This window comes from Hetaerina americana, unplaced genomic scaffold (assembly GCF_022747635.1).
Source record: "Hetaerina americana unplaced genomic scaffold, ioHetAmer1.1.p SCAF_36, whole genome shotgun sequence".
NCBI lineage: Eukaryota > Metazoa > Arthropoda > Insecta > Odonata > Calopterygidae > Hetaerina > Hetaerina americana.
Window position 1 is genome coordinate 2,803,727 of NW_027286941.1, and position 24,514 is coordinate 2,828,240.

Below are 24,514 nucleotides of genomic sequence, written 5' to 3' on the forward strand. Positions count from 1 at the left end.
GGTATATGAGCGTGTTTTAGCACGAGGGAAATCAGTACAATTATATGACTTTAGAACGATCTATTTTTCGTCAGTTTCTTTGAAGATATTACAGTCACAGCTAAATAGTATTAAGCCAAATACCATGACATACAATTAACAACATTTACAACATTACTTAGGATATGGAGATTGAATTCTTAAGTTAATATTGTGGCATCATGATGAACGTTTTAATCGTTATTCCAGAGTAATTCAATGGAGCGATGGTCACGGTCCTCGTTTCAAATTATTTTATTTTTGCTTTTTTCATTGATGGAATCTTGTCCGCTGCCATAACGAGTGCTTGAATCACTTTCAGAAGCCATGAATGACCTAAAGCAAAGCAGATTGGTAACACTTTGTATGCTCCTGAATCAGCTAGACGCATTCATAAACACGTTTTCCAAAATTTCAGAACTAGATTTTTTTATTATTCAGCACTGTTTACGTTTTGACTAATTGATCGGAGAACGGGCGCAAATAAAAGGAGGAGTCTCGGGGCACATGATCTCTCCCCCTAGCTGAGCCTCTTACGAATGAAACTGCTCACAATCACAATGCGCGGGGTGCTCTGACTTGAGTCCATCTAATGTGCCTAATTGGCAAATTCTACCGGGACGGGAGTATGCTCTCTTCTTCCTTATACCTCGCTCAAAACATTATTCGTTTTTCACGAGTCTTCAGCATTACAATACCTGTCAATACGTACATCCTCCAATTGTTGTCTCTTCGTCGAATTTTCCTCAACAACGTCCTGAATTTCTATGCCATGAATGACACCTTTCCGCGTTTATTCATCTCCATGCAACTTATTTTGCCATATATCAAAAACTCCAATTTAATCACATAATCCTTCCTCGGAAGCAAGACTTCGTAACCATATGAGCATAACCCTATGCCCCGTCTAAAAGTCTTCACTAATCTTTGCTTTGTCCCTTTATTTAGGTTCCGCGTCGTCCATCCCATTATCCTTGCAGGCGTTTCTTTTGCTGACGATGTTTTCCTTCTTATTATCTTGCTGTTATGCCGCTTTCCTCCAAAATACATATACACTGCTGAAAGAAGCGAATGTTTCCACCTGCGCTACTTTAAGTCTCTTCCTCTTTTAGTGCTGAAGTAATTTCCTAATCCTTTCCATCTGTGATATTAAAGTGACAATTGACTCGTCTGAGTGGATATTATCCGCTTCATTATAGCGTCCGCTGAGCATCATTATCCGCTAATGTAACTTGCCGAGGCTCGTAATGCTGTCTCTCAGTTCTCGAAGTCTACTAGGAATCTCCATCGCCAGAAATGCATACGCAGTTTTGGATGTAGGGCTTCTCTTCATTATTAGATAGAGCTTGATCTGATTTATTTTGCTTGTATTCGCCGATACTTTGTCCGCGAATATATCTTTGTCTGGAAGGGGACGTATGGTTGTTTATTTTCTTCTAGTTGCATTATAGAAGATACTTGATGGAATGCATTAAATGTGAGTAACAAAGTGCAGATAGTTGAATTGCATATTTTCTTGTTCTGTAGAAAAGATTTTATTGAATAAAGTAAGAAAACCTTTGCGTGCTTTGAATAGATGTGCGAGAAAGTGGAATTGTTGAATTACACACACGCGCTGTAAAAAAATGCTTGTCTGACAACGAATGGAGTCTTGTGTATATGGCATGAAATGAACCATTGACTAAAATAATTATGAGCTATTTCAAAATGGTTGTCAAATCAATATTTTGTGGATAAATATCTGATGGAGGGTTATACGAATAAGAGAAATGTACTTGCGCTGTATGCAAATGTGCGCGTTCCTCTTTACGCTAATGATGCGGTGTTGCTGGCTGAGGGTCAAAAGGAGTAATAGGTCCGGGTGAGTTTTCGCGGTTCCACAGAGAGAATGGGGTTGAGAGTAAATGCCGTTAAACCCAAGTATTAATTTTGATAACAAGAACAAGTGAATGATTGAATCATGTCAGTAAGTGGTGGAAAGAGAATGAGTTCGTCCCTCGTCCATTGTCTTAACTGGACCAAACCAGCGTCACAAAATTATTTCACATTTTTCTGCTATGCACGGGCGCATCAATTCACTTTCTTGTTCGACTCACCCATTACTCCTCACCCTATGCCTCCTTTTTTTACCAACTATACAAGACCCCATACTCATCCCATTTAGTAGATATTTATTTTTATGCTGGCGTTCATAATATTTACTTTCATACAATAATGTGTGGGGGAGTACATTTTCATTTGCTACCGTTTTTCTTGAAACAGAGTAATATTCAAAAGTCAAGGGAATAACATTCTAAGAAGCATTTAAAGAACAAAAAGATTTGTTTCAAAGCTAGCGAAAATAATGATTTAAAGTTCGGAAATATTTGGATTCATATGAGTAGGCTAAGGTGAGGAGTGTTTGGCGGTTTTGGATTTTCAGGCATCCCCTTAAAAGGAAAAAGGGTCTTCGCGTTCTCTGTTAATTTATTTATTTAGGGAAGTGTTACGAGTTTCCGATTTGCCAGGTAGTAACATGCATTTAGTTTACATGCATTAATAAAATACTTTTGTGTATGCGATATCTATATCATATTTTTCCTCGTGAATTTCAATTGCAGGGATTCAAAAATGACCTTCATCAAAATAATTCTTTTATTCAGTAATTTAATTCATTCAGTGATCGGCTGATGTACTCGATGCGTGTTCTCTAACCACTAACGGACGTTTGAATCACATTTTCAGTCTGCTAAATAAATCTTAGATACTGCAGTGCATGTAAAATGTTTGTAAACATTTTTATTTTGCAGTTTACATAAATTTTCAATTAGCTCCGAATCTTTTAGCTGGGTTTTACGTACTAGGTGTGGGATCACCCTATCAGTGTTGCGTTGCTGTACATGTTATACTTACGGAATATGAATTTTTCGTAACGTATTCTATTCTATCGGCCACCTTCGATTATGGATCTTTCCTTCGTTTCATCTTACTAACTCGGGAAAATTTATTACACAGAAGCATTCGCGTGTTTGCACGCGTCTCTGAAGCCATCGTTGTTTTATTTAATGATGAAGTTATGCTATAATCAAATGACTACTGACTCCACTAATTTGTACAACCATTACATACTCGTGTGTCGAACATTATTTCGATTTAATGATAAGTTCTTATTCAACGCATATGGTTCGATGAAGCGATTGAGGTTCGTATTTATGTATTTCCCCCGTTCGGATGCTCTGGACTCAAAATTTCGTTAGTCAACCGCACGTCCTCCTGGTAATCCCGTGGTTGAGTCCATATCAGGGTCATGGAAGAGACGAGCCTTCGGATCAAAATTGGATGTCCGTCACGAGTAATCAGCCGTATTCTTTGGAGTCGCGAGACTTGAAAAACTCTAATTTTTAAGGAAAGAGTAGATAAATATTCTTTGGAATTGTGGAAAGTTTGCCGCGAGAAATAATTAGATGCTTTTTCCGGGTTCCCGCTGCTTTTTCTTCCACCTCCTCAATCCCCCATCCACTTTACCCCCTGACTGCCCTTGCGGAGACGCCAGTGGAAAACTATACTCCCCCGACCATTGTTGCCGCCCATTGTTTCTCAGGCCCAGTTAGCGCTCTCCCTCTCCGTTCATTTTTTTTTATTTTTCATTCTCTCACTCACTTCTCAAACATTTCATTCAGGCGACGTAAAAATCTCCCATGAAACGACGCGCCTGTGTGTGTGCTTGTGTGAGTTTGTGCGTGCTCGCGCGTGCTTTCATGATTATAATTACGGCGCTAGCAGTTGAGAGTGGTGCCGGGAGTCGAGGGGAGGGAGGGGCGGCGTGGTCGGGGGAGAGGGAATACTGCCGCTGCTTACGCCGTTGGGACACCGTGGACGGAGAGTTCTCATGGTGGGAGAGTGGGGAGAGTTTGCAAAGGGGTAAAGGGAGTGGGGATTTAGCGTGAGAGTCCACCCCCTCTCCTTATCTCTCTCTCTCTCCACATACCATTCGCGGGGGTTTGAGGAGGAGCGGAAGACGTGGTGAATGGTGTTATGAATGAATGCGAACGAGTAAGCAAATGTAAAGAATGTGACGAGAGAAAACGTGATCAATTGGGTTCCATTCATGGCATCACCCGTTCGCGCCGCTTTTGAAGTTTCAGCCCCTTAGAGAGATGGATTGGCGACACAGGGAAAAGCCTAATTTGGTATGCATATATTCAGTATAAACAAAAAAAACAACAATGGGTGGGTTTTGTTTTTCCTATCGCTATTGAATGCTTGATTTACACGTGTAAACGAGGGATGGATCAGGGATCCACTTTTCAAAAGGTCTTTGCAATTTATAAGTATTTTAAAAATATATGTAAACGAAAAAACTTTCGAAATCCCTTGCGTGAAAGCCATTTGAGTATAACTAAATATCAACGAATTTATCAGATTTAATGCCAATAATTTTGTGACGCTGGTTTGTCGCTTAGAGAAGCGGGCCCCAGATGGACAGGTATTTCATTCAAGGTTCAAAATTTAACTGCTGGAGGTAGGTTTTGAGGATCGATACATTTAGACTCGATGTTTCGTTTGCCCTTGTTTGTCCTACATTATTTATTTTTTCAATTCTTCGTGATTTTACCTGCTTTTACCTGCTTACATACTAAATTTTGGAAATCATCCTCCTCTCACCTTTCCTCCGACACCGTATCGCGGATAGAATAATGGTGGTACTCTCTATCATACGATTAAACGTAAATTCTACTCAAATGAGGCTGATATTAATTTTATGCGTCCAGGATTACTTGATGGGGATGACTTATGTAATGGAAATCAAGATCCACATTCAGTTCACAGAATAACTGAGCGCTGATATTAATACATTCAGCTTTCCTTGCTGAACCGTGAATGTGATAAAATAGAATTGACAAAGTATTTTATATATTGAAAAGTTATATGCTCCTTTATACTAATACTTGTGGTGGTGAAAGTGGGCTGATCTAGCCGTCCATCCCGCTAACGATTATCGTTCAAGGGGTGACACGTTTAGTCTTAAATAATTTTCCGATTACGAGATATAATCGTGTTGACACTTTGACTCTTTTTTGTCCTATAAACGATAGTGCTTCCCTGCTTATTTATTTTGAGTTAAGTAAGCATGAGCACTACGGAGAATATGATGCGAGAATTGCCATGGATAGATGAAATTCACCACGCGACCACTAAATTCTACGGTCCTTTTCGCCCTCAGCACGCCTGGGATTCAAATCAGATCCGTCGTCGTGGTAAGCTAATACAATTATCATCCTCAATCCCATTCACCATGTACGAGCCTCATGTATATAGTTATTTCGCGATTTTTATGCCCTGTAAACTTCTCTGAGAAATACGCAGAAAAGTAAATACTTAGAAATGTACATAATGAGTCACGAATTAGGTGCTGATTTCACGGGTAATAATAATTAATAAAACCTTAATGCATATTAAGGACTTCATGGAAGACAATATCAAGGCAAAATCGGTTATTTAAATTACCCAAATTTGACGATATAAGTTATTTAAAGTGAAAAAATGTTCATGATTCATTGCCATCCTCAATTTCCGCCATTATGGTTGCGTTGGTCAGCGTTTGGTAGACCAGCTTGCCGAGCAATTACAAAGAGCTAAGCTAAGATTTCAGTTAATTCTCAATTTTCTTGCCTATATTTTTGCATACCTTGTAGTCTTTCCTCTCAAATTTTCTATCTTCCATTCCGATACAGAGGAAACATCGACGCGACGCTGTGGAAGCCTTCGCATCTATTTTATTCATTATTCATATTTTTATAGTTTCATTTTTTGTACTCGTATCATAATTAAAAATGAGATTAATTCTTCTGAAGGAACAAATTATCAAAAACTAATACGAAGTGGGTAGAAAGGAAAACATGCGGAAGTGCTAGGTACGGTGGGGGAGGAGAGGGGATTGTTGGGCGAAATCATAAGAAGACAGGAAAAATGGATCCAAAGCATATCGATTGCCAATGGCATGTTAAAGACTGTGATAGAGGGGAGAATTTTAGGCAGACGAGGAAGGAGCAGGAATAGAATAGGGATGCTGGACGGATAGAAGAGAGGAAGGAAGAATATGGAGTTGAAGAGGGGCTCGTTGTAGGGTAGGATGTTGAGCTGTACTCTGTTAGGAGATAAAAGAGGATTGCTTGGTTGTTGTTTCCCTCCAAAACCTACCTTAATCGGTAGTTTAACTATTGTAATAATACGCATCGCAGTGTCTTCCGCCGAGTCTTTCATATTATTAATTACAAAACTGATATGTAAGCGCGGTGATGATATGCAAGCCCTCAATCTTGTGAATATTTATATATATATATATACATACAGGTATCATCACCTACCAAACCGACCTTAGGGTTGAATACTGTGTTATATATATATATATACTATATATATACTATATGTATACTATATATATACTATATATACTATATATATATACTAATATATATACTATATATATACTATATATATACTATATATATACTATATATATATACTATATATATACTATATATATATATATATATATATAGGAAATATTTTTACTCTTGTGATCCGTTCGATTCCGCCTTCCCCACCTTTATTGTGTTCGTCCTTTATGTGTGTTCCTATCCCTTTTCCTTATATCTGTTTCTGTATATATGAGTATATATATATACTCATATATACAGAAACTATATATATATATATATATATATATATATATATACTCATATATACAGAAACTATATATATATATATATATATATATATATATATATATATACTCATATATACAGAAACAGATATAAGGAAAAGGGATAGGAACACACATAAAGGACGAACACAATAGAGGTGGGGAAGGCGGAATCGAACGGATCACAAGAGTAAAAATATTTCCTTGACCGGGACTCGAACCTCGGATCTTTCCACTTGCCGGGCGGATGTTCTTAACCACTTGAGCTATCGAGGAAACGTAATTTACCCTGAGATCCGTGGGTCTAATATGTCGCCAAGCGCCCCGATTCTTTATATATATATATATATATATATATATATATATATATATATATATATATATATATCGTATATGTATGTATGTGTCTGTACATACTATATCACTGTATACTCTGAATCCGAAATTCTCCGGTGGCCAATTGGGTAGAGTGTAGGAATTATGGTTGGTTCAGAGTAGTCTAGGGTCCAGCCAGTTCCAATCCTCAATCCATTATCAACATTGTTCATTAATTATACGATATACTTGTTCATACGGTGAATATATTTTAAGAGGTGGCGGTTCAGCAGAGCTTTTTAAGCAAACTTAAGTGTGTAGCTGAATCCTGGAATCACTTCCAGTTGACTCTTTCAATTGTGGACAGGGTGCAACCGTTAATCCTAACAGACAACAATATTTCCTTTTTTACGGGCCCTTTAACTTCTTTCAAAACATTTTTTAAATAGTTATTTGGGTATTTAATTATTTAAAACGATTTTATATATCCTAAGAGAATGAATCCATTGCTTTGTGAGATCATTCCAAGTTACAGGAATATTGAAGCATTTATAATTAATGTTTTCAATAATTGCAAGACTTTCACATTTTAACCTTGACATATGTCAGAATAACTTACCGGTTTGTGCAGTTTGCAAAATAAAAATTCCTGAATTTATTTGCAAAAATGTGTTAAATATTCGTTGAAAACGCATTTGTACAATCAATCCAGGGATAATTATAAGACACTCAGGAGAGAATCCAACTGACTCGAATTTTAACTCCCAAATACAGGGTGTTTCCAAAACACGTACGTATCAAAAACAAGTGTTTTTTTGGATTCCTGTAGATTGGGAAGTCTGAGTGACCGAAAAAATGAAAAATTAACGTCTGGATAAGCCTGGGAGATTTTTTATGCTAGACGGTAAAAATGCAATTCATTTACCGCAGCACAATGGTGAGGCGTGGAACACATTCTCATCTATTTTCAGAAACCATATAGCTTTCTCGTAAGGACTTCTTACTAAACCACTTTAGGAGATCCTCTGGAATACATAGATATCGAAAGGCATATTTATCTATCAGGCTCTTTTGTAACAAAAGATAAAGCTTTTTCTGTAACCTGTGGCAAAATTAGGTTTAATAGAATAATGTTTTTATATTTATGAGATAATTCATACTGAACCTTCGTAATTTTCGCCTGGTTTTTTCGATCCTTTCAATTCTTCCGCTGACATGATTTTCTTCGATTTTATTCTTTACCGATTCAGTCGTCTCGATAAGTGACTTTCATTTAATTTAACAATCGTGAAACTTCAGTGAATCGAATGATAGAACTAGTTCAGCTACAAATGGAGTGTTAAAGCAAAGAGAGGTAATCATATTTAAAAATTGGTTCCTCTACCCTTCTAATAAGACATTAGATGAAATAATTATTTATGAGGTTCGTAGAAAAAATCCGAGAAAAAGAAATGAGACCAGAGTGCGTAGTTATTGACGGAATGAGAAGTGAGTTATGATCACTTGATTCAAGAACTAGAGTTGGCTTCAAGAAAAAGCTTCAAGTTCTACTTTCGAATCTACCACAGTGTGGTATGGCTGACAACAATGTTTGTTTAATCAGATGTGCTTGTTCCTGGTGAAAGCTTTTGGGGTCGATCTCATACCATTTCGTAGGTAAGTAATAGACGTCCGTCTAGCTTAAGGGTTGGCCACCTATCGCCATTTTTGACTTTTTTACACAGTTTACACTTTTTGACACATTTTTATTAGTGTATTCTGAAGACAATTCTGAAAATCTTTGCCTCTCTTTGACAGAAGTATTTCTTTGCAAGAGCATTTTTAAGGCAATATTTCTAATTTCGTGAACTTTTTTTTAACTCTTCGATAACATCAAATTGGGAACAAACTGTCCCGATCATCAAATAATCTATGCAATCTCTTTGAAACTGGGACTTGGAAAGCATATCAATGAATGAATTTTAATGCCATCGATAGTTGCTCGTCTTTACGCACACGATGTTAGGAGGTTTTTTGCGAATTGAGATTAGGGGGAAGAAGTTCAACGAGGATATTAAAGTAGGTATGTAGTTGAGAGCTGGTAAAAAAGGGAAATCAACATTTTTTCCTTCGTAGCTCCTGGCCTTCCTGGATTTCATCAGTGATGAGAAAGAGGCGTTTCTTTGACCTCAATAAATGAGTCCTCAATGATCATGTTACTACTCTCCGCCAGTTAAGTGTGTTTAAGCATCTGAAATCATGTCATTTGTTCAGACCGCATCATTCCTGCTACGAGATCCTTTTTAGTTTTTTAATATGGTCATTCTATTCGCATTATATTTCACTCAAAATATAATGGACAATGCTACGAGGGTCATCCGGAAAGTAGTACCCGTTCGGGAAATAAAGACACAAAAGTAAATATTAACAAACATAAAAAATTTTATTTGAAAGAGGATACTTTAAACTACTTCTCAACATAATCTCCAAGCAAATTAAGGCATTTGTCATAACGTGTGACAAGTTTCTGTATTCCTGCTGCATAGTCCTTCGCCGCCAGCTCATTGAGATACGCGAGGGACCCATCTTGCACAAATTTTTGCATAATGCAGATGGTGTTTAACAATTTCATGAACAATTGTTCGAGAAACATTGGGAAAATGCTCACAGATGTCATCAATTGTGACGCGCCGATCGTTCCTCACGAATTCGTCAACTGAGCTCACCAGTTGGTCTGTAATGACAGACGGTCTCCCCGAACGCTCATCGTCGTGTGTGTTCCCCCTCCCCATGTTGAAGTTGCGACACCACCGCCGAACAGACGACTCGTCCATTACATTGTCTCCATACACCTCCTTTAATTGGCGATGAATATCACATGGGCGAACGTTTCTTGCATTGAGGAATTTAATCACTGCCCTCACTTCACAACTGGCGGCGTTCTCAATTTTTTTAAACATTGTAAACAATCACAGAAACAACACAGGCAATGCTAGCGTCACGCAACTTGGCTCAGAGAAGGCAGACAAGCCACTGAAGCTATCTGACCTCGTCCAGCGGCTACTCGCGTCGTCAGCACTTCATGCGGCACGAACGGGTACTACTTTCCGGATGACCCTCGTATATAAGCAAACACTAAAAATGTTGTATATCATCATTCCCATTCATGATGATTACTTATATTTGCATTTTCATCGTGCTTACATTCCACATGACAGCCGCTCACATAACCCTCCAATTTCATTTAGCACTCTTTACCTGCCGACGAGATAATAAGCATTAATTCGACGCAAATGAAAACGCTAAGCATTGACTCTTCATTTTAATACAAAATAACAAAATATTTTAAGTTAAAATTCTCTCATATCTTAAAATTTTCGGTTAAGTTTCCTCAAATTTTCCTTATTTTGTTAGTTTCCACTTTTATTTCCCAACTGTGATGACCCCTCACGCTTGTTATAGTAAATCGTAATAGGTTCTGGGTTTCGGAGCGCACTGAATGTAATTTGGAATCGTGTTGGAACGGGAGGAACGAACTGCTGCTGACTTTCTATGTCGAATTTTTAGCGATATCGGTCGAACGTTACCTGACTCCAAATACCCACCTACTTGCACAGATAGCCCAGCTGTCGATCGAACCTGTTGCAAAGACTCCAGTTTTTACTATGGCTGGATGTTTCATCCGCCATACGGAACAACACCCGGAGTTAGCAGGCCTTTTCAGAGGCACACCAACTCCTACTCCGCTGCCGTCTCGGTGTCATGTCAATTTCACTACAACGACCGTTGGATGGAAAATAAAACCATTTAATTCCTGTCACCTTTGTTTGGAGTATAATAATATCCGCGCTGATCCTTCATCCTTCCTCACTTTTATTACCTTTTGGGCCTGTTTTCCAAAGCTACGAGTCAATTTATAAGTCAAGAAAATAATTGTAAACGAATTGTAAGGTAGTATTCTAATTCGCGGAGTCACTGAAAAGTAAATGCGATAAGTACTAAATCATATTTATTTTTAATATGTGAATTTTAGATCCTGCCAGAGTAAACTACGAGGACCTGTAAATTTATTTTAGCTTTGAAAAATGGACCCCTGCTGACTCCGACATCATGTAATACCCGTGCGTTGCGTAACTTACCTCGGAGGTTGCTAACCTCGCAGAGTGACTGCCACTTGAACTGCCAACTGAATCCAATGTTTCTCTCAAGTATCAACTTTTATAGCTTCCTGTTTGCGGAGGAGATGTCCTTCGACAAGCTGTCCTGCTGGGACCAATGAAGTTTCTGTGATAATAAATAATGAAATTGATTTAATGGTATAGCACTCAATGCAAACCCCAAATAATAATGCATGCCTCTAGAAACCATAATTGAAACTTTTACTTTCCTATGCCTTCATTTCAATTGCTTGACAAGGAATAATTAGAAATTACATACCTATATGTATGGGTGGTATAAATTGATTTAAGATTATGCGTCCAGAAAGTTAATAGCTTCTCAGGTATCCAAAATACACATAGGAATCACAGTCATCTTGTTCTTCTTCAATCTCCATTTTTCAAGCAACAAAAATCATATAACTAGTCTGTTTTTATTTTAAATTTCGAATAATATGCACACTTATGAATATGCAAAGTATACATTTTAATCTGTCATATAACTAAAGAAAAAATTAGACGAATACAATATTAGGTCTGTCCCAAAAGTAGTACGACTTATTTTTCCCCGAATAGACAGATGGGCGGTGGTATCTCTGGTTGGATTTGAGGGAGGAGAATCTCTGGGGAGGTGGCAGTTGGCTCCTAGGCTTTTCAGAGATCGGTTCTTTTGTTTGCAAAACCTCGATAATGTAACCTTGTTACGCTCCGTCGTGAACGTGTTACTGGAATAGCGGTACGCCATCAAATTTTGCGTAAAACTGGGTAAAACCGCGAAAGATACTCTGACATACTAAAAGCAGCTTATGGTGAAAACGCCATGGGTAGATCAGGTGTTTTTGATTGGGACAAGTTGTTTCGGGAGGGTAGAGAGGAAGTGGAAGATGCCGAACGTTCAGGTCACCGTTCGACCTCAAAAAGTGACGAAAATCTTGTAAAAGCGAAGGCTTTGTTGAACAGGGATCACAGGTTAAGTATTACATGGTTTCTGATGAACTTGGCTTTCCTAAAAGTGATGCGCCGAAAACATGTGACCGAAAACATGGTCCATGGAAAGGTGTGTGAGAAGTTGATGCCGCGAGTGCTCTTGGACGAACAAAAGGAAACTCACACGCGGATCTACCAAGAGCTTCTCGACCATGTGATTGAGGTTGCAAAATTTTTAGACAGTGCCCCACCAAATTTCTTCCTCTTCCCCCGCCTCAAATGTGTGCAGAAAGGACGTCACTACGGCTCGGCGTAAGCGTTATCACAGGCCGTGACGAGGAAGCTTAGCAGCATTCCGAGCGCCGCCTTCCAGAAGGCATGCGAGGTGTGGAAAACCCACTGGCTGCGGTGTGTGGACGCACAAGGATGCCACTTCGAAGACTTTTGAGTGAATGTATCAACTGCGGCAATAAATATTTTTTAATTGACTTAGCCCTACTACTTTTGGGACATATTTTGTATTGTTGGAGACGATTGGGCATGCAGACTAAATAGGCATATTAATATTAAGTCATTACAATATAATATATCGTATTTAATCTTCAAGAGTGCTTCCGAGCATGTCAACTTTGTCTTCGTTTCTGCTGTTACCTAATTTTTTCTGCGTAAACTTGCTCTCTCCCTCTCTTCGCGATATTGCGAATCTTTCCTTCTTTTCATAGAGTAAGTTGATTTCTGCCCGAAAACTGTATTGATTTTGTACTTAGTGGGTTTCTCTGCCTTATTAACATACATCAATTAAACCCTTCCTAAGAAGAATGACAAGTTTGGGTCCACAAGCGGACGATAAATTTGATATTAAATTCCAAGAAACTGCGGGAGATGCCTCAACAGTCACTTTTAACGGAGTAATCCGCTAATATGCATTTCAATGTAACAATTTCAGAGTGTAAAAATCATTCGCCCTGATCGGGATTCCGGTAAAGGCGAATGATTTTTAAACTCTGAAATTGTTGCATTGACATTTTTCGTTGTTGGTAATTAATCACCCTTAGGTTATTATTTTTTCAAATATAATTTTGCCACCAAAATTCAGAGAGAAATATATTTTTTTGGTCTTTCAGGTGCTGTTCTTCTTGCGCAGGTGTGCTCATCATCCCACGTGCCACAGGTATGTAAAAGGCGGGTTTGTTTTTAGGATATAGTAAGTGATTCAATTTGATGAACTTCCGATTTTTGTTAATCCGCAAATATGTAACGTTTAAATAATGATTTTAAATCTTAAATATCTAAACTTATTACTGAATGGGAAAGCTGGAATATTACGTAAGGGTAAAAATCTCATTAACGCTAATTAAGTACCCATGACTCATTCCTCTAGGAATTCCAGTCATAGGTATACTATATGAGATTCGTTTTTTTCACTTATATACAACTTTTTCCAGCTTTGTCATTTACAATAAGTACAGGAAAACACTTTCAATGATATAATCTATAACCATGTCTAATATTATTTAATATTAATGACTAAATACTGAATAGTAATAGTTCGTAGTTAAACGAATCTACAAACGTTGTTTATGCGTAGATTTATCTTTGAAAATGTATTTTAAATTTCGACAAAATGCTTGACTCATTTTCTGCGAGTATATTTCCACTATTCATCTAAATTTTATTCGAGGGATTTTCGGTGATATAATGTGACTTATTTAGAATAGATTTATGTGACAAAGGATTCCAAGGAGGAATAGATTTATGTGACGTTACTACATCGAATTACATGTTACCCACCGCAGTATCACTTCCGCATCGTATATCACAGTTATATCATATTCGACAAAATTTTACTCTAATGCAGAAATTTCACAGTATGAAAATCATTCGTGCTAACTGGAACTCGAAACTGGATCCCTCGAAGAAAATGTGGAGATGGAATCCTCGTCCTCTTAGGCTCTTCCATTAAATAAAACTTTATCCATTAATCATTAATCATCCATTTAATAAAACTTTGATTATTTTGGAGGAAAAGTGTATCACCATGGTTAACAAGACTTTAGTGGAACTCGGTCTTTTTGCACCTGTACAAGATCAACAGGGTGTATTTTATCCAGATTATATACATGAAACTAGCTACAATGTCTTAGACTTAGAAGCATACATCGCGGATAAAAAGCCACTTCTTAATGAAGATCAGAAATTCGCGTACGAAACAATAATGGATCAAGTAGATAAACAAGAAGGAGGTATCATTTTTCTTGATGCTGCTGGTGGCACGGGAAAAACATTTTTAATTAATTTAGTTCTCGCTGAAATCAGGGTTCATGGAGAAATTGCTCTAGCCGTTGCATCTTCAGGTATTGCAGCGACATTAATGGAAGGAGGAAGAACAGCCCACTCTGCCCTTAAGTTGCCACTTAATATTTCCCGACAAGAAAATCCCACATGTCATATAAATAAAACAAGCGGCCAGGCACAAGTTCTTATAGAATGTAAATTGATAGTATGGGATGAGTGTACGATGGCTCATAAAAAATCTCTTGAGGCCCTCAACGCAACACTTCAAGATCTTAGAGGAAACTGCAGTTTAATGGGAGGAGCTCTGGTACTCCTGTGTGGAGACTTCCGTCAAACTCTGCCTGTCATTCCAAAATCGACTCCAGCCGATGAAATTTATGCCTGTTTAAAACATTCTGTTCTATGGAATCATGCCCAAGAAATTAGCCTTAAACAAAACATGCGAATCCTCTTAAGAGATGGGAATGCTCAAAATTTTGCAAATAAACTTTTGGAGATTGGAGAAGATAGATTAGTTATTGAAGCATCTGGTATGATAAAATTGCCAGAAGATTTATGTGTATCGGTGAAAACTGTCCGCGATATGATACAAGCAGTCTATCCTAACGCTAATCAAAATTATAAAAAAATTGGAATGGTTGCGAGAAAGAGCCATTCTTGCTCCTAAGAACGACGATGTTACTGAAATTAACAAGGAGATACTAGCCATGCTGCCAGGAGACGTGATTGAATATAAATCGGTTGATACCGTAGTGGATGCTGACGAAGCCGTCAATTATCCAACGGAATTCCTAAATTCACTTGATCCAGCTGGATTGCCACAACATCGCCTTGTACTTAAAGTAGGATCTCCAATCATTTTATTGCGAAATTTAGATCCACCAAAACTCTGCAACGGGACACGATTGTGTGTGACAAAATTAATGAAAAATATAATCCAGGCAGTCATTTTAACTGGAAAAGGTGAAATAATTTTTATTCTACGGATACCTCTAATCCCAACTGATCTTCCCTTCAACTTTAAAAGATTACAGTTTCCAGTCCGGGTAGCTTTTTCAATTACCATTAATAAATCACAGGGACAGTCTTTAAAGTTTTGTGGTGTTGATCTAAGATCGCCATGTTTTAGCCACGGGCAACTTTATGTGGCTTGCTCCAGAGTAGGTTCGCCTAAAAATTTATATATTCTTTCTCCTGGATATGAAACAAAAAATGTAGTTTATAAACAGGTGTTATATAAAAAAGATTCTTAAATTTGTATGAAGTAGTGTATTATTGTACTTTATAATTTGTTGTTTTTATTTATGTAGGTTATTTATATTACTATTTCTCCCTAACCCGTGCAAAGCCGGGTATTCAGCTAGTAGCTAAATAAACGTGACGGAAGGATTCCAAGGAGGAAAAGGTTGAAATGAGCTCCCATTCCCTTCTTGACCTTGGAGCATAGTCCCGGTTTGTTATGACTGACGCGTAAAATTGTAATTGGTAAGTAAACCGTTATGCCTGTAATTCGCAACGTGTCAAGGAAAATCCGAAATGCTTCTTGGTACGAGGCCTCCAAGGGATCTTCGCCTTCACATCAGTGTTACCCAACCAATTGTCTGCTGATTGTTTAGAAATATTCCCTCTAAATAAAGGAGTGGGAAATCGTGTGGGAAGCAATTGGATAAATTTTTGGCCTACGAAAAACTACGGGCTATCAGAGATTCAGCATGGATAATTTCTTTAACAAGAAAGCATAGGAGAAATTTTAAATCTTACATCTATAGTAGAAGTATGTAAGCTTGTGAATTAGGTCACAACAATTTCAATACCACCGAAAAAGGCCGCGTCACCGGGGGCTGTCGCCAACAGTGCCAACCTGAAATGAGAACATTTACCCACTTTGCCGTCGCTTAAAAGTAGAAGGCCACCATAAACCTACATATTGTATTATTAATACGTGAGAAGGAGACACACTAAGAAGGAAGCGGAAGGAGTGCGAATCATTATTTCTGTCATAAATTAGTGGTCATAAATTTGAAAATCATTGGGATGGAACTTCGTATGGAAAGATAAAACTTATCGAAATAAAAGATCGCACCGAATTTTTGCCTTCAAAATCTCGATTACCAAGTGTATCGAAAAGTTATGCTTGAAAATATATTTGTGCAAATGATAAAATCATTACACACCCCCCTAATCACCCTGGTGATATAGCGATATAGATTTTCATTTAAATTATCACGTATGCAAATGCTGAAAATAAATGCCATTTAAATTATTTAATATTCTTATATGTGAGGTATTTAAAGATCTATATTTAGGAGTTCAATCGTATATTTACTATCAATAAACTTGTGCTCAAAAACATAAGATTTGTCTGTATCAGTATTCAACGATTTTCAGGCATTACGGATAGAAAAAGTATTTGAATATCAACATAAGCACCTCATTAAATACGAGTAAGTCAAATTCGAAATATTTGCGTAACTGAATTGAATAAAATAGACTTGTGTTATTGACTCGAGTAGAGGGGAGATTTTTTACGAAAAAAATGAAACTTCGAATTCCTTTCCAAGGAGAGGTATTAGTTATAAATATTACTGAATCTCTGAAGAATTAATGATCCAAAGCAGCAGGATTTAATTTTGATTTTAATCAATATACAAAGAAACCCAGTCACACCTGATTCTTACGTAGCCGTTATTCATGAACAGAAAGCGTCATGTTTATTGGAAATTTCTAGAATGGAACCACTCGAGGTGCAAAAACTACCCGCAAGAAAAACAGAAATAGGAAAAAACCAATGCCTACAAGTTTAAATGAAACAACAACGGACTACTTCTTACCTTATATTCATTTAAAAGACCTAAATGAGAAGGTATGTGGCTCAAAAACCGATATAAGGAATCATTTTCCCGACGCTCATTTCATGAGCACAGCTGTAATAGGTACAACCATTCAGACCATTCGGAAATAAAACATCAATTGTAGTCTATATTTCAGAATAAAATTTGAAAATCCCCTAATGACTAATTTTTATTACCTTACCCCTGTATGGCGGTGTTTGTAATATTGTGCCGATATAGATAGTTTCAGTTAATTAATTAGGACCAACACGGCCAAAGTAGTAGAGACAAGAGGAGAAGAATTGCGCTAGGCAAAGAGGCTTTCGCAAGGAGGAGGGAGTTAATAACAGGGACGTTGAGTAAGGATATTAAGAAAAGGCTCATAAAAACTTTGATATGGAGCGTAGCTATGTTCTGCGCGGAAACGTGGTCACTGAAGCAGGAGGATAGACGTAGACTGGAGGCTTTTGAAATGTCGGTGTGGAGAAGAATAGAGAAGGTGAAATGGACCGAAAGGGAAACAAATGAGGAAGTACTTGGTATGGTGGGCGAAGAGAAGGGTTTGTTGGGAGAAATCCTATGGAGGCAGGAAAAATGGATGAAGGGCGTATTGATCGGTGGTGGGATGCTGAAAACTGTAATAGAGGGGAGAATGTTAGGCAAACGAGGAAAGGGCAGGAACAGGATAGGGATTTTGGACGGGATGAACGGAGGAAGGAAGTACTCAGAGATGAAGAGGGATCTGATGTAGAGTAGGATGCTGAATTTTTTGTTTTGTTAGGAGTCACAAAATATTTATTTGGTACTTGTGTCCATCCAAAAACCTACCTTAACCGGTAGATCACCCCATAATAATAATAATTAGTTGATTAATTAATGTCAGTTACATGCCAATTTTAATCACGAAATGATAAATCCCTCAGTAGAAACTTTGGGAAAAGGAAACACATAGCTTACAAGTAGAAGCGGAAAGATCACGTCGTTTAATATCATGTACTATTTTATTAATGCATTTTGTATAAAGCACTGTTGATCAAGAATTCCATAATGTTCAAAAACATGCCTCTCTTACGATACTATTTTCCTTCTCTTTTCTAGCAGTATGCATTTTTATTGCATCTAGTGCAAAGTAACTTGATGATAGTTGTAGCACTATATGATTATTATTTAGCACTAATACTGCAACGATTAGGGATATTATAAATGGTTCATCAAAAGAAGCGACATAAAAGAATATGAAATATTCAAGGGTAGGCTAATGTCACCGTTACAAGGCTATTTCGGTCAGCAGAATCATAAGATTGTCGAGTCTTACATATTAAGTCTTTAAGAAGAGAGGAGGAAGGAATAATTAGAGAAAAGAGAGATAGAAGCAGAATGGATTTAAAGTTCTTTAATTTAGCATTCTACCGGCAAATATAGATTTTTAATGGAAACAGACTAACTATGCTTCTAAACTAAGCCGCATTACCTCTAAACTAAGTAGGGAAAATATCATAGACAACAAAAACCCTTCTTCAACTCAGAATTCATTCTATCACCTTCCTTCCGTCCAACATGCCAAATCCTTTCACCGTCAACCTCGCTCACCTAACATCCTCACCTTCATAACAGCCTCGAACGTGTTATTGCCCCTCTATATGTGTGCCCTGCATCGATTATTCTTCTCTGAATTTCTACCAACTACTTTATCTTCTTCCTGTACAATACCTAGAACTTCTTTTGTTCCTTTTGTTTGATTTTATTTGTTCATTTATTTTCCGCACCCATATTTGAAAAGCCTTGAATCCACACTGCTTATCTTTGCCTCAACGACCAAGATTCCGAGCCGTTAAAAACTACTCTCCACATGTAATCTTTCAATAATCTTTCTTTACGTATTTTCTGGAACCACTACTCTTTGTGTGAAATAGTTTTTCTTCTCATAGCCTAGATAGGTGAGCTATTCTGTCTACTCTAGCTTACGCCCTCTCTCTTAAATGCTTATCTTATTCTTCCTATTTCTTATGGAACTCATTACTGTCGATTTCATATAATTTATTCTTACCCTGTGCATATTGTGCAGCTTCTATGATCGGTTTAATGATTGCAATCCTTTGACTGACAAGTTAACTAAATCTACTTAAATGATTTATCAATCTAACTGAAATGACGTTGACGAGTTCCCATGCTAATTTCACTCCTACCTCCAGCCCTTCCCATGTTTCTTACGATACAATTTCCTCCAGGTATTCGTTGAAATGAGGGGTGTATCTATCCATGCCATGCTGATTCTCTATCCGTTACTCACACTGGTGCAGCCTGAGATGTATTAAGTCTTAGGATTAGTCACCTGGCCCTCCAGTCTATTCTACAGTACGAGTACGTTAGATAACTGAACCCAGTTTACTCAGTTGAACGTCTTAAATACTAATATTATAATGAAACAAATTGAATGCAATCTATATTCATTATTTTCAGTGATCTCAATACGACTATGGCATCACAGATATCCCTACACTTTCAAAACTTAAACTCAATTGCCCCTCTTTTCCATTCTATCGTTGATTATGAGTAGATACTAGCTAGGCTGCGTTCGAAATTACACTTATTGTCCCATAGTCCTCACATGCTGCGGCTTTTTCCTTTTTGAAGTGGAGATTAATGCTGAATGAACGGTCTTCTGGTCAATTTCCTCCTCCATAAATGGAATGAGCCCATAAAAATCTTCATTACATGCCATATTTTCGATAGATCATGCAAATGTTGTTCGATGTGAAGCCATATGAGGGTCATCGATCCCATAGTCAAGCGATTCATGGGATCCATGCTCGCGCGTTCTGTTAAATTTGTTGTTTTCGATTTTGCACGTTGCCTTTCTTGTAGTGTCGCAATTGCTATTGCGAGACTGCACGCTGTACTACACAGGAGATATTGCAGGCAAGTAAGTTGAGAAGAGACTATAACACGTAATATGGATTTACGAGTCAGAGGGGCAAACCAAAATGTCCACAAGCCTTTACTGAAAATATCCGTATTTTACATCGCCTCTCAAACAGGAGACAAGAATGGCGTTTCACAATTACCTCCTCCTAATGTATTAGTAAACTAGCCTAATTATAAAAAGAGACGTTTCAGGCGTGATTTATTAACTTTTTTAATTTTAATTAATAAAAATTGCCTAATTATACCCTATTCTTCCTCATCTAAATTATCTTCCTCTGCTGCAGTCCTGAATCTTAGAACCTGCTTCGAGTTAAAGAAGAGTATTTACGACTGATACTCTTAGCAGAATTAGTTCAGGGGGTACTACACTTGATCTAGATAATACTTTTTTAATGCATCAAGTATAGGTCTATACATTCTCATTACTTCTTCTTGCTATAACAGCTTTGTAAGAATAATTTGCAGAGAGTAGTCATAGATGGAGTCAGCTCAAATGCAGTAGAATTTACTTTAGGTGTTTCCCAGGGAACTGTTATCGGACCTCTTTTATTCCTACTTCACGTAAAGACATTGACTCCGTAGTCATAGTAAGATACGCTTATTTGCCGACAATGCAGGGGTTTACCGTGACATCCGTAGTCCTAAGGACACAGCAACTTTATCAGATGACCTAAATGCTATACCACGCTGGTGCGGCACTTGGAAATTAGAATTTAACTTAAAAAAGTGCGTAGTGATGAATTTTTGGAAAAAGAGCAGTTCCCCCTGAATGCCTTCTGCATCGGGAACGCCAAAATGGAATGTGTGCACTCGATGAAATACCTAGGCGCTACTCTCACTCACGACCTCTACGGCGGGGAGTATGTGGATAAGCTAACAAAAAAATTAGGATTTTTTAGAAGAGTGCTGGGTAAATATAATGAAAAGGTCCTGAAAGAAAAATGAAATAAGTAAAAAAAGAAAATTGCTGCAAGTATATGGGATCCTCACGAAGTTGGATTGATTGACAAATTGGATCACGTGCTGCTTGGAGGAGCTAGATTTGTAAAACGTTGTAATGATAAACTTACTTGCGTATCCAAAATATTAGAGAATCTAGGCTAAGAATCGCTCAATGAGCGAAGGTTACCTTACAGATTGAAGCTCTTGCATAAATTGGAAGGACCCCTCTTTAGCAGTGATGTTGAAAATGTACACTTACTCCTATCTTACTACGGTAGGAGAGATCATGTCAATAAAATTAGAGAGATTAAGTATGTAATAAATAGATTTAAGATGCCATTTTTTCCGCGAACAATAAGGGATCAGAATAGAATTGTCCGTTCGCGGTAGGGTCATATTCGGGTCAAAAGTAGTTTGGTGTGTATTCACCCCTGCCACGCACCCTGGCGGTATACCTGTGGCTTCCCTGGGGAACCTTGGAAGTAATGCAACGATTTCAGAGTGTAAAAACTCAACTGCATTTAATCTAACTCCATCTATGACCACTCATTGTACCCGACCATTCAAAAAGTCTTTAATCCAACTCCGGATATTTTTAACCATGCCAAATGCTTCTAGCTTTGTGAGTAGTTCACTATGAGGTACTTAGTCGAAGACTTTCTTAAAATCTACAAAAATCGCGTCCACTGGAACATTGCTCTCTCCCGAAGTAAGAATATTGTGAACAAAAATGGCAAGTTGTATCTGGCAGGATCTACCTTTTTGGAAACCGTGCTAATTTTTCATCAATATCTCCTGATTGTCGGGGTGCCTCACGATCGAAATAGCAACTATATGTGCCCTATTGAAATGAAATGAAATAATTAACTTTGTAATTTCACACACTTTATTTATAAAACCCCGACCCAGGCTTCGACGTTGAACGTCATCATCAGGTCGTCCTCATGGAAGCAAACTTGGTATATATACCTTCTGATCAAAGGAGCGGGGGTTGGTCAGAGAGGGAGGTTGGAGGGGTAAAAAGGTTACAATGTAGCTGGGAAGAAAAGAGAATTACACCTTTCGGTGTCAATCGTTGACTTGGAAGAGCGGTAGGTCTAGGAGTGGGGAGTGGGAGGGATGGAAAATTTTATTGGCAAGTTCAGCCTTGCAACGGATGCATTTAAAAATTTCCAACTGCTCCAAAGCATCGAGCATTTGCCCTTTATTTTCAAAATGAATAAGTTTAGCCACAAAATCACTTTTGTGGTCACTTTTGACGAGGTGCTTTGCATAGAGGGAGGTTATGTTCGACGGTCGACGGTGAAGGTCGACGAAGGACGCCCCGATATCCCTGCTGAAAGCACGCAACCTCTGATTGATGTCTTCCACTCGGCTCCAAACCAGAGGTTCACGATCCATCCTCGGGATAAGTTGCTCTGCATATGTCAAGCGCCGTTGGGCTCTTTGTGTTTCCACATTCTTCGGAATTGCCCACTGAAGTGGGATGGATAGGTGACTCAGAAATAAATGGATTCAATGGTTCAGCAGGACAACGAGTTCGAGGTATGGTCACAGACTGTGGGAGCGCGGATGCAATTCAAATGCAATGGTATATATAGTATAGTGAAGCTGTTGATTTGGTTTGCTCTGTGGAGTGAATCATCAGTTGCTCAAACAGCGGGTATATTTTACATCACTCCGCTGAGTCATTCCTTCTCAATTGTGACCCCTAATTGATTCTCTGATTTTGTCAGCGATTGCGCTCAGCCGCCCGGGACAAAGTACGTCGTATCCTATGCAACTGATTTGGATACAGGTGTTCGCTTCGATCACGATTCTGGGTTAATCAGAACCCTACGTGCATTCTGATTAATTAAACGCTGCGTTTCAATTGCATTCACTCTGCAGTATAGATAAACTTCAGTTTACTTCGCCTCTATTAAAAGGAACGAGCGGTGCCAGCAGGCCAATTAAGTTTCTTCTCTTTCCCTAGCTTACCCAACGAACTTGTTCGGGAACCACGCGCTAGGAAACATATAGCGAAGGGAGAGGCGGGGGAGTGAAAAAAAGGAGAATAAGTGGAGAGGCGAGGCAGGCTGCCCACAAGACTTCCTCCTCGCTGGTGAGAATTCCTGGCGGTTTTTTCGTCACTTGCTTAAGATATGCAGGATTCACGCGCTGCAGACGGATTGCGAGAAGGAACGATAAAAAAAGAAACAAAAGAAGAGAGAAAATAAAGGACGAGCTTCCTCGTGAGCGGGCCGCGATCAAAATAGGCGGCGGTGGCGAAAGTCATGCCCGTGTGCGTGCATGTGCGCCTTCGCTGGTGCGGTGAGGGTGGAGTGGGGGCTGGTGGAGGAGCGATGGGCGGTGGCGACGGTTACTTTTTTTCGCCTTATTTTGCCGTGTCGTAATAACCATCCTATCCATTCTCTCGAGGGAGGGAGCAACTTCAGAATGAATAAGCGAGAAAGAAGATCCAAGTCGAAGAAGAAGATCGTGGGTGTGATGAAGTGATTTGGTAACGAGGTCGTATCATGGGTGGATGTTTTCGTTCGACGTTTCTAAGTGCTTGTCGATACCCCGCCCTCTCCCTCCGCCCCGTTCGCCTACCTCCACATATGTACTAATCCTCCTGGATAAAAATTATGCTTTTACGTAGGTATATTTGGGGGACATGGTAGTCCAGTGGGTAGAGCATTGGACTATTGACAGGAGGACCTGGGTTTGATTCCCAGGGACACCTGTGAGCACCCTCAGCTTCACCCAAGCTTGTGGTTTTTCAGGTAAAAGATGTTCCTGGGAAACCATAGGTTGCACAGAGGAATTGGCACCCCCAATAATAATGTATGCATTTCACATGCTGTTAGGCTTGGCACTGAGTGAGCTTAGCTCTACGCTCACCTATCTAATCAACCTTTGGTTTGATTACTGTGTTGGTATATATGAGTGAGTGTGTGTATAAACATAAATGCATACATAACTTAGTGGGTTGATCATTCAGCCTGTGGATACCTCAGGTTAACATATGCTGTGTGATTCTTTGGGGCATCAAAACTTCCCGGGAAAACTAATTGACATGGGAAAAGGAACTGGCACCTTTACTCTGATTTCACACACTGTATGGTTTGGTCATCAGACTAGCAAAATAGTTTAACTATCAGCCTCTGCGGTATACTTTATTACCAAGCAAAAGTTTTAATTTGATGCATGTGTAATGAAACTTGTCATCAGTAAAACTTGGTGGCAATCCATACATGATATATTATTGCTAGCATGTTATCAAAGGCCAAGATTATACAGTTTTTGAAAACCTAATATCTTATCATCTATGTACAGTTCTGAGAGTCAACTATACATTAGGGAGGATTCTAAATAATAGAAACTACAGTGAAAACTGCAATCTCTAGAGATTCACATGATCTCAGTTGTGATTTAACTTGTTGTCCAAATTGATG

General features: G+C 38.4%; 1 protein-coding gene across 3 annotated transcripts in view; it reads left to right on the top strand.

The window, feature by feature from the left end:
• Positions 1-24,514, top strand: part of LOC139691461 (serine-rich adhesin for platelets-like) — a 155,468-nt gene that overhangs the window by 112,421 nt on the left and 18,533 nt on the right. For all 3 annotated transcript variants that reach the window (XM_071589280.1, XM_071589281.1, XM_071589282.1), the window contains exon 3: positions 13,206-13,252. In XM_071589280.1, the coding sequence (XP_071445381.1) occupies positions 13,206-13,252 (47 nt within the window). The remainder of the gene's footprint in view (positions 1-13,205; positions 13,253-24,514) is intronic.